Source organism: Dryobates pubescens, chromosome 23 (genome assembly GCF_014839835.1).
Source record: "Dryobates pubescens isolate bDryPub1 chromosome 23, bDryPub1.pri, whole genome shotgun sequence".
Lineage (NCBI taxonomy): Eukaryota > Metazoa > Chordata > Aves > Piciformes > Picidae > Dryobates > Dryobates pubescens.
This window is the reverse complement of record NC_071634.1, coordinates 13,213,159-13,226,967: the sequence shown is the minus strand read 5'-3', so window position 1 is coordinate 13,226,967 and position 13,809 is coordinate 13,213,159. Positions and strand designations below refer to the sequence as shown.

Sequence of the window (13,809 nt, the reverse complement as noted above, 5' to 3'; positions counted from 1 at the left end):
GATGACCACGCAGAGGACTGCTGGCAGGAGGGAAACATGGTGCTCCTGGGTCACATTTGCTGCTAATCCAAGGGTTCAGTTCAGTTTTCAGCAAATGGGAAACACACCCTCAACACTAGATGTACTACTTCAAAAACATAATCTGCCGCAACCGAAGAGTGAGGTTTGGTGGGCAGGAGGTCGGCTTCCTTCTTGCAAAGAGCACTAAGAGGATCCAAGGGGTACTCTAGGGAAAAATCACATAGATTTGGGGTGAGTCAAGATTTTGTTCTTTCTTCAGTTGAGGCAAGAGAAGAGAAATTGTTGCCCTCTGAGTGACTGGACTTAACACAAGTTAAGTTAACACAAGTTAACACAACGTTAGCACAAGTTAACACAAATGGTCCAGGGTATAATAGAGCTGAGACATACAGAGCTAGCTCAAAACACCTTAGCTCCACAAGCCCCTGTGCTGCTGTGTCTCTTCTGTGTGTTGTTACCAAGCTTCCTGCTGTGTTTGATGCGTGGTCCTTTTTCCTTTTGCAGAGCAATGAGCCCTTAGTTAGACCCTCAGCCTTTAAACCAGTAGTTCCTAAAAACTTCCATTCCATGCAGAACCTCTGCCCGCCGCAGAGCAACGGAGTGACAGAGAATAGAAAGAGCTTGAACCATGCCAACAGCAATAGCCCATCCGCACCCAAGAGTGGACTGGACAAGAGCAGCCTTAACAGGACTACAAACCAAGTGGGAGGCCTTTCGGATTCAGGGCGGAACTCGTTAACCAGCCTGCCCACCTACGGGACAGGCTACAGCCAGCACGTGGGCCCCATGAGCGCCTCCACCAGCCACATCAACCGCATCGGAACGACCTACGTGGAGAAGAACATGGTGGGATACAACGGGATATCTACCTCAGACAGCGGGCGCTCCTCGAGCAAGAGCACCTCCTCCTTCAGCAGACTGAACCATCTCAACGAGACGATGCCTTTCCACTCGCCTTCCACAGACGACATCATCCAAGACCTGGAAGACCGGCTGTGGGAGAAGGAGCAGGAGGTCCTTCAGATGCGAAGGAACCTGGACAAAAGCGAGGCGGCCATCTTCCAAGTGTTCGAGGAGAAGCAGAAGATCTGGGAGAGGGAAATGGAGGACCTGAGGCAAAACTACGCCAACAAACTGCAGCAGGTCTCCAAAAAGGCGCAGCGGGCTCAGCAGGCCTTGCAGCTCCAAATCTTCAAGCTCCAGCAGGAGAAAAAAAAACTCCAGGATGATATGGGACAACTCCTCCAGCAACGAGAGGAGCTGGAGAAGAAATTTGTGGCTTTCAAGAAGGAGCAGGCTGAATTTCTCCCAAAGATCGAAGAGACCAAGTGGGAGGTAAGAGCCTCGTTGTAGCAGACCTTGGATGAGGTTTTCACTGATGGCTCTGATAACCTAAAGTACCTTCCTGTTTGCCCTCAGCAGACCCCACTGACAATGGCTATGGGTTGGTGGCTTCCAGATACCAGATGACACTTCAGTGACATCCTCAGTTAAACTAAAATGACCACAATTTTTTGGGTAGACCTCCTGCAATTTGGCTTCCCAGCCAGGTCATGCCATTGTGTATGACATTTAAATCTGGTTTCAGGTCTTTCCATGCAGGTAAACGTTAGAATACATAGAATACATAGAATAAACCAGGTTGGAAGAGACCTTCAAGATCATCAGGTTTAAGTCTGTTTTAATTAAATTCCTTTAATATCTGTGGCTGGGCAATCCTTGAAACTGCCTTTCAAGTATTTGATTTTGATTTTGTTTTCATTGAAGACATGAAGCATGTGAGCTAAGAGTGGTACCAACAGCCAAGCTCACCTCCTGCTCTCCATTCTAACACCCTGTCTTCGGTCCCTAATAACTTTATCTCTTTAAACGGCTGAAAGGCAAATTCCTCCTTCTGGTTCTCCTTTGGAGTCTCTCATGTTTTTTGTGTTTTTTTTTTTTTCCCTCCAGCTTCTATTTTTAGACCATTTTATGCCACTCTGTTTGTGCAGCCAGTGCTAACATTTTTTTTTTTGCCATTTTTTTCTCTCCAGCTTGATCATGTGAGGAATATTAATCCTGCCACGGACTGGTTAGAAACTTTAAATTGATTAAGAGTGCAGAAGCAAAGCGTAGCTCTAGAATCATGAAGACCCCATTCTGCTAATCCTGATGGAAAGTCAATGAAGCTGGGATTAATTAGGCTCTGAAACGTGCTATTCACGGATGTTCAGCAGAGCTTATAGGACTCTTGCTGTAAAACCTCTGAGATGGAAACATCTCAGGCTTATTCAAGGTCCAGACATCACTGAGGTCAGTGGGAAAACTACTACTGAGAGCAGAGTTTGGGGTCAGGTATCACAGGTTTGTGGTTAGGTGAGAATGCAGGGATGGAAGCATCAGTGTCCACTCATCAGAGGTAAGAATCACACAGCACTTTGCTTAGCTGCTGGATGAGCTCCCGCTGCAAGTGGCACCAGGTCCCTGAGAGCTAGCAAGAAACACCAAATCTCCCCCACAAACATAGGCACAGCTCCTAGGTCTTTGGCATGGTATGGGTCATGGTGAAGGCTGGAACTCTGTACAGCATCACTGACTGTCCCCTGCATCACCTGAACCTTCTGCCAATGTGAGGCCACACTGATGTTTCACAGGTAGTGCAGGGGACAAGCAGTGGTGGTGGCTCCTTGCTCCTGTCTCACAGATGTGTGTCCCCACAGGTGTGCCAGAAGGCAGGTGAGATCTCCCTGCTCAAGCAGCAGCTGAAGGACTCCCAAGCAGATGTCTCCCAGAAGCTGAATGAGATTGTGGGACTACGGACACAGCTGAAGGAAGGTAAGAACTTCCTGCGGGAGAAGGAGGAGCAGATCCTCACCCTGAAGGACTCCTACAGCTCCAAAAGTGTCAACCTGGAGATCTGTGAGAGCGAGCTACAGCGGAAGATGAGTGAGGTCCAGGTGCTGAGGGAAAAACTGAACCACTGTGAGCTGGAGGTCTCCAGCCTGAAGCGGACACTTGCCAGCATGGGACCTCCAGCACCTTTCGGTGGGGACCCTGGCGAGAAGCTGCGGGACCCACTGGCCTGTGAGAGCGATGAAGCCAAGATGCAGCGGCAGAGCGAGGACAGCGTCAACGCCTTGCGGAAGGAGGTGGAGCGGCTGCAGGCCGAGCTGAAGCTGGAGCGGCAGCAGCGGGAGCAGCAGGTGATGGACTTCGAGGAGGAGCGGCGCACGTGGCAGGAGGAGAAGGAGAAAGTCATCAAGTACCAGAAACAGCTGCAACTCAACTACGTGGAGATGTACCAGAAGAACCAGCTCCTGGAGCACAAAGTGAATGAGATGAACACAAAGGCCACCAGTCCCCCGCACACCGAGGAGAAAAAACCATGGACTCCCTCCAGACTCGAGCGGATAGAGTCCACCGAGATCTGAGGTGGGACCAAGACAAGACACCGCCGACGTTTCCTTGCTGTGCATGTACTACCTACTCAAGCCAGGGGTCTTCCAAAGGAGAACACGCTACTGTCGGAGCGGTGCCAGCCTGCTCGCACCGAGCTCCACCACCCTTACTCTGTACTTCTGTGCTCTGTAGGTAAAACAACTGTGGCTGTGCGTTGGGTTTCTCTCGATGATGTGGCATCTCTTTGGGTTTTGTTTCCTAGTACAGCTGGTGAGGGTCACTTGGCTCTTTCATAATCTGCCGTGACTGTTAGTTCGCTAGAAGCTGCCAGCCCCTCTCCTACAATTCACCCCTCTTTGGTTGGTTGTTTTGGAGGGTTGTGTTTGGTTTCTTTGGTTTTCCAAGCATTCAAGTGCAGCAAAACAGTTCAAAGTGGCAGGTTTTTTTCTTTTCAGGGCATTTTTAGCCACATTGGCTAATGGAGCAAAGCTCTCAGGATCATGAGCAAACTCACTGTTCTGCATCAAGTATCCTGTCTAGACGGTGGTCTTAGTGAAGTCAGTGGGAGGTTGGCCACTGACTTCAGTGAAACCAGACATATCTCTACCAGATGACTTCCTCTTGCTAGCCCATGGCTACCATGGTTGCAAGAGGTTAGGACATCCTTGAAGAGCAGGATGAGCCTGTCCTGGTCACCTAAGCCAACAAGGAATGATCACCCAGCAGGAGCCTCTTTGAAGGCTCAGCAGAGCTTAACATATGCTGCGTTTTCACTTTGCTGTGGTTTCCTTCTGCAGTTCCACTCCTCTCCTGGGTTGTGACCAACCCTGGGAGCAGAAATACCTTCCCACTTCTGCCTTGGTTTTCCCCTATTCTTACCATATACTCAAGTTGTCTTCAGCAAGGAAAAAGCTTGGAAATCCAAGCTAGTTTCCCTTCCCAAGAGTCCTCTCACTTCCCAAAGTCAATAGAACCGAGGTTTGGGGAAGCCTCCAAACCCACAGATGTTTATGCAAACTGAAGCTTTAGCGATGTGCCCCAACAGTGGGCAACTGTGCAACTCCATTCCTAAATGAATGATGCTTTGGTGGACTCTCTCAGTCCAGGGTCTACTCCAAAAAGAGCATCTGAGCCTCACTCAGGAGTGAGCACACTCCTGCACTGCTGCAAGATCACGACGGGGAGAGCGTTAGCCTTCAGTATGGCCACTTTGAACAGCACCTATCACAGCCCCACGTGGTGTGACCTGCTCTGGGGACAGAGATTATGCAGGTCTAGCTTAAGAAAACAGTCAGCTACTAACTCTGAGCATGAAAGCAGTCACAAGAAGGGAAAACTCTTAAGAACACACAGATGCTTGTGTTCCAGCAGAGTAATAACCAAATACTCTCTGCACAGACACTGAGAATGGTGCAGGCGTCAAGAATCAGAGAATACTATAACACCAGGATGGAAGGGACCTCAAGGTAAAAAACAAACCAACATCCTTCAGCTTGAAAAGGTGGTCGAAGAAGACTTGGTTCTCCCTTTCATGGACACTTCTTTTTACCATGGTTCACAGGAAAGAGAAAACTGTTGCACTGTGGAGTTTGTACTGAGCGGGCAGTGGTCAAAGCATCGACACAAGGGGAAATTTGGGCTCTTTGTCCTAAGGAGCAGCTTGAAGAACAAAGCTAGAATTAGTCTTGGAATGTCTGTGACTCCAGGGAGAGTTTGGCCAGATCACATTTCATGTGCATACCACGGATAAACTTCAGGTTCTGAAGACTTTACAAACAACAGCCCTGAAGCTACACATTTTCCACTTTTCCTTCCCAAAAGCTCCCCCTCTGCATCACCACGTTAGGCCTTCAAGTTAGGAACAACTGTTATTGTGGTGAGCTCCATACTAAGCAAATAGGCTGAGCAGGAGAGGGGAGACTTCAGTTTAGTCCCACCAACCTCCAGCCAATGGCAATGGACAGTGTTACTGGGCAGGAACTGTTGGTGGCTGGCAGTGACCTTTGCAACTGCAGAAAATGGAGATGTAGGATGAAACCCAAGCATTTCAAGATCCCAGATGATGGTACCTCTCTTCTCCCACTGCTTCTGCCTGTGAATTTGAAGCTGGAGGAAGACATAACCCCTCAATCTGGAAAACATCAGGGCAGCTCAGGCTAAACTCCTCTCCCAGGACCAGTGATAGAAGGAGGACTAGGTTGGGTCTGAGCCATGAAAGGTGTGGAGAAGAGTCCTACTAAGAATCCTGCAGATGCTCTAGCACTCTTGGACATCAACCTGTGCACCTCACTGAGGGAGAAATGCAGCTGCCCATCAGTGCCTCTCAGCAGCAGATGCCCAAATGCTCTGCTCAAATCTACACTTGGCCAGGCAAGTCCTAAAGTTTCCTCCATTGCATACACTGGGCCTTCCAGATGGAGTCGAACATGCCAGTGTCAGGGCTGGAGATCTGATGACTTGTCTCATCTCATCTTTCTGTGCTTCTCTCTCCACAAAGGATGAACCCATGCTGTTCCTCCTCCTAAAACAGTTGTGAGACATCTGTGCTTGTGAGGGACTTTGCAGCCCTTGGCCAAAAAAGCAAGGCAAAAAGAAACCTCAAGAGGTTTAGACACAGATGGTCCTGTGGTATTTTTGAGGCCACCAAATAAAACCAGACTCAGCAGCAAGTGCCCTGACCACAGGATGGGTCCATTAACCTGGTGGATTATTTCCAACTTTGCTCCTCCTAGCCCCACTGACACTGAGGTTAGTTTCTCACTAAACACCACAGAAACCAGCACTTCCAGCAGACCCAGAGAGGTGATTCTGCCACTTTACTCTCCTCACCTGGAGTACTAGGTCCAGCTCTGGAGCCCTCAATACAGAAAGGATATGGACCTAATGGAACATGTCCAGAGGAGAGCCATGAAAATGATCAGGGGGTTGGAGCAACCTCGGCTATGAGGACAGGCTGAGGGAGCTGGAGAAGCGGAGGCTCTGGGGAGACCTAATAGCAGCCTTCCAGTACCTGAAGGGAGCTACAAGAAGGATGGGGAGAGACTGTTTACAAAGGCCTGCAGCGACAGGATGAGGCTTCAAACTAGAATGGCTTCAAACTAGAGAAGAGCAGATTTAGATGGGGTGTTAGGAACAGGTTCCTTACTATGAGGTTGGCAGAACACTGGAACAGGTTGCCCAGGGAGGTGGTTGGGGCCCCATCCCTGGAGACATTAAAAAGTGAGGCTCAACAGGGCTCTGAGCAACCTGATCTAGTTGAGGATGCCCCTGCTGACTGCAGAGGGGGTTGGACTAGATGACCTTCAGAGGTCCCTTCCGACCCAGGCCATTCTACGATTCTGATTTTGTGACTTCAGTCAGTGGCTCAAGAACACTCTGAGTGATTGAGCTTGGCTTGTACACCACAATTCCCTGCTGCATTAACACTCAAGGAATGCACACTGGCATCACCCTGTGGGACACCTTCTCCCCAGAGCTCCTCACTAGTCCACAGGGAGGAGAAGCAGGGGCTTGTCTGGATCCAGTCAGCAGCAGTCAGCCAAACCCTCCAGCATCCCAGGTTTGCTCTGTCACCTCCTTCCTAGATCTTTTTTGCAGTGGTGCCAGGAAGGAGTGTGTCTCCATGAACCAGAGAAACCTAGGGGCATACGAGTTTGTCTGGCTGCTGGACGGTGCTCAAATGCCCAGGGACTTGATGGTCTCACAGTGCATCCACCAGGGACTGCAGAGCATCTTGGGATGGAGCAGGAATGGCAAGGAAAGATTTTTCATGCTGGAGGAGGACAGGTCCACTCCCTTCACCACCTTCTTCACTGCATTACTTTGATCTAGAGTTTCAACCCAGATCTGAACAACTTTGGCTGTGGCCATCCCCTGGATGGCAGAGAACCTTGAAGACACTGTTAAGATGCTGTGCTCCTGATGATGGTTTTCCCTCTCTTGGGATTCTCTCAGCATCCCCCAGGCACTCAGCTGTCCTACAGAAACCATCGCTCTGTGCTATGGTGACATAAACCCCCAGGTGTTTTTGGCAAGTGCCCCAGCCAAAGTGCCACAAAGATTGCTGAAAAACAGGAATCCTGCCCACAACTGGATGTGCTGTTCCCCATCATGCCCTCTCCCATGTGCTAGGACTGTGTGGCCACATGGTGGTGACCAGATTTCCTTGGAGATGACTGCTGTTTGCTCAACAGAAGTGGAGCAAAATGATGGTGGGACACATGAATTCCTGCTGTTTGTGCTCAGGTCTGGCCCAGATGGGAACTCATCCAGCTCTTTCCAGATCTTAACACTTTTACCCTCTGGCTGGCTGAAGTCTCCCATCACAAGCTAGGTCTGCAAGGAGGCTCTGGGGTATGATGACCAAGAGGTGCCAGACTGGTGTTTTGATGACACACCCTGGGAATGGCCAAGGAGGCTGACATCTTGTCTCTTGGAGGCTCAGGCAGGGCTGATAAAATGTTCCTGTCCCATGAAACTTCACACAGTTTGGACTTGACCACAACCCAGACATCTTCTCCACCTTTGCTCAATCAGCTCTGGAGCTGATGGGACTCAGTGTGACATACTGGCTCACAGGTAGTTCTCCACTGCCCTCATAATCTTGCAGGTGGTTAGTGCCTCTCCTGAAACAAGTCATCTCTAACTTGCCATTGGCCAACAGGAACAGCTGTGGTCACTGAGGGTCTCAGGTCAGTTGCCCACACATGGGGTCCAGAGACATTAGAGATGCTCTGTGATATTTGATATGTGGCACTAGCCAATGGGATCCAAGACCTATGGGAGACCCAGGCAAGTGGTGGGAAGAGGTGGAGCCCCTCTAGTGCCACATTACCCACGTGTGGGCAACTGAGCCACTCTCCAGGCATAGCCACATGGCCATTACATGAGCAGACAGAGGACACTGATCAGGTCCAGTAACTTCCATCCATGAGGATCTCAGCTAAGCAGCCAATCCTGGTACCAGGGCAGGTCTAAGCAGCCCCTTTTACCACTTGCTGTGAGGAGGGTTGCTTTGCTCCACATCCATTCTGAGGCTGGTCTCCACCATTGTGAAATGCTGACCATAGCTCCCCTTATGCAACCATCACTCCTGTCTCACCCTGAGGGTGAATGCCGTAGCCACAGCACATTGTTGTGCTTCACACAGTCTCACTTAGCTTCTGCCACTGTCTGGTGGCAGCCAGCTGCTGTCACTGGCAGTAAAAGAAATCACTCCCAGATTTCCACACCTGAGGCAGCAATTGAACTGGGGCTCTTCTGTTGCTACATTCCACAGAGACAAGTGGACTTGGAGGGCAACACCAGCCCAGCTCTCTACATGCCATGATTAAATGAGGAGACAAAAATCTCTGTGGCTTCTCTGTGGGTGAGCCCACGCTGCCTTTGAGTGGTGAGTACTGTGTGCAAGGTGCTCAGCACCTCCTGAGCTTTTGCTGGCTGTAGTGGAAATGGTGGACAGGGTGCTCAGCACCTTCCAGGAAGGCAATCCATACAGGATTCCAGCAGAGCAGCCTGGTGTCACTCCACCCTGCCTTGATGCTTTTTTGTCATTTTGAGTCAGGGTTGTGCCCTGGTTAAGGCTGAAGTCCCCTCTGCCCATCCTTGTGTCCCCCCCCCAACCCCCCTGGCAGACAGTGCTCACCCCTTGAGCCCTTCTCCCCAAGGAAAGGACCAACCCACCCTGCTCCTGCCCCTTGCAGTGGCACTTTAGAGCTTGCTTAAGACAGCAAGCTCATGAGCAAGGTGACCAAAGATCTCTGAGGGGTGGTGGATTGTATGATTGGAGCTACCTCTGCTCCCTCCTGGGGAGGGATGAGGCTGATGTGGCTGGAAAAGAGGAATGAGATCTCCCTGTGTCCCACCTGGGAATGTTTGCAGGTCAAAGAGAGGCCTTTCTCTGCTGGATAGGACAGTGTAGGAAAGAGTTCCTGAGTTAAACAATTGTCTCCAGCTGGTTGCACCAGTATCCTCCATGTCCATGCCAACTAGCTCCATGCATTGCCCAGGGAGAATGTGGACCAGAGGCTGTTCCCAGGAGGCAATTCCCATAATTTATCAAACAGATGCTGCTGCTGGGTCCAGTTAAAGGGCTTGCTCTGGCTCAGTGTGAACTGGCCAGGAAAATGTGTATCCTGAAAGCTGGTGGTCTTGCTGGCTGCCCCCTTGGTGCCCTATTCGCCGCTCACCCCAGGGCACCCTTAGCACCCTCCTTACCAAAGAACCATCTTTCAAGGTGAAGACACCATGGTCTTTGCTTCTTCTGCCTGGGGCACTGAGGGCATTTCTGCCCAGTAGCTCCATGAAGGCTCTTGGCTCTGCTCTCAGCTTTGCCAAGTGGAGCATGGGTCAGTGGGAGATCTGTGCTTCTCCACCCACAGTGTTCTTGTGGATGGGTGCTTGGGTAGGTCTGGGCCTCAGGCACATGACTCTTCACTGTGCCTCTGCTCCTCAGCAGTGCTAAGCCTCCTCCACTCTGCTCCTGCCCAGCCCATGGCAGCCTGCTGATGCGCAGTGACAGCTCTCACTTCTGGCATGGCTGGGAGCAGGTCTAGCTTACTATTACTTTAACCCAACCCTTCTGCCTAAGCCTTGAAAGCCTCTTTCTAGAGTTACTTTTTACCAAGCCCCACTGCTGAAGATCTGCTCATCACACTGTCTGTGCCCTGCTACTTCTCTGCCCCAGCTCTCCAGACTCCATTGCCTCCTTTTAGATCATCACCATCCCTGCTGTCCCAGGAGCACTCAGTGCCTCTCCCAGTTCCCTCCCAGATACACCTGAACAAGATGGAGCTAAAGCACAAAGCCCTCACTGAGAGCTGTGTCACTGAACCCTGTCCTCAGAGAAGCTTTCCAGACTGCTGATCTCACTTCTCTCCCTCGTTCCCATGTCAGCTAGATCAGCCCTGCTTTACCTCCATGAGCAATCTTGGTTCTTGTTGAAGTACAACTCCACGACTTGCAATGGCCTGAGATCATTATCAGGGGCTTCACACCATCACAATACCACTCAGCCAGCTCTGAGGCTGCCCTGGTCCTTCCACCCTCTGGAAAGACAGCGGAGTGAGGGGTGCACGAGTGTCCCTGCTCCACAGGGGCATGCACCACCCACACCACTTGGTCCTCAGTGAATCAAGGGTTTGGGATCACATCCAGCTGTTTGCAGATGTTGGCTTTACAATAAGATGTTCTGTGATGGAAATGCCACTGCTGGCAACACTAGAAATTAACTTCTGCATTTTCAGGGTAAGCTCCCTCCCTGGTTCTCCCACTGAAGGGGATTGTGTCAGGTCTGGAGCCTGGGACAAGCTCTGACCTGCAGGGTTATGTCCTCATGGCTCCTTCACAGATCTATTTTCTCAGGCAGAAAGTCTCTTTCTGTCCCAAAGCAATAGGTTTTTCTAGAGAGGTTTTAAAGGGACTATTCCCAACTCTGATACCTGCAGGCAAGCCAGTGTTCCCTTGAGTACCTTCATAGCTCCAGCTGTGAGCTCTCCTCCTTTGGAAAAGTATGTGAGGTCCAGTTTGGCTCCAAATAATCATCAATGTTTTGAGCTTGGTGGTCCTCGTTTGTCTGGAGAGCCCAAAACTGCCTGTACCCAGAAGGCCACCAGTCTGGGTCCCCAGAGGTGTGGTCCATGCCCCTCTGGTGCTCATCCCAAGACTGTTGCTGAGTCCCTGCAGCAGGTCTTTTCCATTAGCTCACCCATGTGGGAGCCACTGGGTCCCCTGGGGTGTCTGAGCTCACAGAGTCACATTAAGTGACAGTGGGAGACCACAGTGCTGAGAGCCAGGCTGCCCTAGGAGCCCTCTGGGAGGAGAGGGTCCCCTTTCCCCCATGGGTGGCACGTGGGTTCCCTTCCAGCAGCTGAAGGGAGCAAAACACAGGCAGGGCAGAGCTCCAGCACCGGTGCCAGAAGCGTTCCACCGCCGGTGCCAAACTCTGAATGCTGCACAAGTGGCCAATGCGTCTATGCAGTCCCTTTCCACGCAGCGGTATCCCCGCAGAGCCCAGCCCAGCGCTGGAGCTCCTCCAAGGTGTCTTCGTTTGCACTCACTCGGACCTGGTAATCGCTGTGAGCCGAGAGGAACCCCTCTTGGTCTTTGCCTTGCACCGGGCAGTACGCTTGTGAGGGTTCCCTCAGCCTAAATCGATGCACGTCGCTTAAGTCGCCTGTCTTCTGCGTCCCGTTCTCCAGCAGATCAATAGGTGTGGGGTTTTTTTCCCCTTCCCACCCCCCACCACCAAAACCCCAGCTCCCTGCTGGGAGAAGGTCAGGTTGGGCCAACCAGTGCCCCCCGAGCAAGCCTGCTGTCTGATTTCACCAGCAATAACAGCCCCGCCGGGGAGCTGCAGGCTGTGTCTGTGTGTAGGACCTCAGCATCACAAGGTCCAATCTTCTAGACCCACCCAACTGTAAATTCAACCCCAGCCTTGTGCTTTCTTTTCCTCTTGTTCGTTTCCTGATGCCTCAGTCTCTTCTCTTTTTTGCTCTTACTGTGAATCCAAACAAGAAGTGTTCTGAACTCGACTCCATTACTGTTTTGTTCCTGCGTTGACTGTTGCTGGTTCTCTGAACTGCGTTTAGGAGGCTTTGGAAAAACAAGCAGAAAAAAAAGAAAAAAAAAGAAGAAAAAGAAATAGTAAAAAAAAAAAAAAAAAAAGGAAGAAGAAAAAGAAATAGTAAAAGAAAAAAAAAGAAGAAAAAAAAGAAGAAAAAAAGAAGAGTGAAAAAGAGAAAATAGTAAAAAAAAAGGTAAAAAAAAATCAATTTCAAATTTTTAAAAATCAGTTTTAAAAGATAAATCTAAAGAAATCAATTAAAAAAATCAATTAAATATATATATATATACTTCAAATAAAATAAAAATAAAATATTTTCAAACAACTCCATCAAGTTGGGTGTTTCTCCTATTCACCAGTCACTTCCAACACACTGTGGTCATGACTTCGCCTCTGGTCAGCTGTAATGAAAGCTAAAGAGGCCGAAAAGGAATGAGACAAAATGCAGCTTTCCAAGCTTTCTGTACTGCAAAAGGTGTATCCCAGTCTGAAATCCTTATCAGGATTCCCACCACACTTCCCACCCTACTGCTAAGTCTGTTGTGTGTTTCCATGGGGTTATCCAGATGTGAAGAGCTACTGCCTTGGCCATTTTCTACCGTGACTCTCTCTCTGTCCAGAGGTATGTATAGATATAACTAGCCATGCAGATCTATATGTATACCTATCTCTGACTCTCCTCTCTTTACCTGACTGTGAAGGATTTTTATTGGGCAAAATAAAAATGGAGAAAGGCCCCGTTTTAACAACCCTATTGTGTTGCTTTGTCTCATTGTGTCGTGGGTGGGAAGACCAAGGCAGTGACTGTCTGCCTGTGCTCACACAATCACAAGAACAGTTTGGGCTGGAAGGTCTGCAGTCTGCTGGAGATCATTTAGCTCAATCACAGACCTACTTAGCATAGGTGAGATCATGCCAGGACTACTGGGTTCAGTTTGGGGCCCCTCACTCCAAGAAGGACATTGAGGTGCTGGAGCATGTCCAGAGACAGGTAACAACACTGGTGAAGAGCACAAGTCTGTTGAGGGGCAGCTGAGGGAACTAGGGATGTCTGGGGAGTCTGTGCTGTAGTTACAAATGTCCCTGCTGACTGCAGGGGATCAGTCTAGCTGAACTTCAAAGAGGCCTTCCAACCCAAACCATTCTATGACATGGGAAGGGATGCAAGTGCTCCTCAGCCCCTCCAGTTCTGTTGGAAAGGCTGCAGTGAAAGGCATCAGCCAAGTCGTGCATCTCCATCACATTCCATTCACGACCCCTACTCGCAGTACGCCTCAGAGGATCCAGGGCAGGCGTACCCAGCCATAAATGGGACCCAGGGATCAATTTTCAGGGGGCTGCTAAGGGATACAGGCTGCTGCCCAGCTTCCCAGGGCAGCAATGAGCCCATGTCCGGTCCAGGGGTCATCTGCCAGGTCTGCAGCCACCATGGCTCCCGAGTGATCACACCCTGGGGCAGCGCTCCACGCCGACACGGGGCAGCGCTCCACGCCGACACGGGGCAGCGCTCCACGCCGTCAGGGGGCAGCGCTCCACGCCGACACGGGGCAGCGCTCCACGCCGTCAGGGGGCAGCGCTCCACGCCGACACGGGGCAGCGCTCCACGCCGTCAGGGGGCAGCGCTCCACGTCGACACGGGGCAGCGCTCCACGCCGTCAGGGGGCAGCGCTCCACGCCGACACGGGGCAGCGCTCCACGCCGACACGGGGCAGCGCTCCACGCCGTCAGGGGGCAGCGCTCCACGCCGACACGGGGCAGCGCTCCACGCCGTCAGGGGGCAGCGCTCCACGCCGACACGGGGCAGCGCTCCACGCCGTCAGGGGGCAGCGCTCCACGCCGACACGGGG

At 51.1% G+C, this 13,809-nt stretch overlaps 1 protein-coding gene across 2 annotated transcripts in view; it reads left to right on the top strand.

The window, feature by feature from the left end:
- Positions 1-6,359, top strand: part of LZTS3 (leucine zipper tumor suppressor family member 3) — a 36,977-nt gene extending 30,618 nt beyond the window's left edge. The window contains exons 3-4 of one of the 2 annotated variants that reach the window (XM_054172143.1): positions 595-1,356; positions 2,721-6,359. In XM_054172143.1, the coding sequence (XP_054028118.1) occupies positions 595-1,356; positions 2,721-3,431 (1,473 nt within the window). In that variant the 3' untranslated portion in view covers positions 3,432-6,359. Of the gene's footprint in view, positions 1-525; positions 1,357-2,720 lie in introns of both variants that reach the window. The other variant, XM_054172142.1, reaches the window with a different exon arrangement.
- Positions 6,360-13,809: the final 7,450 nt, after the last annotated feature.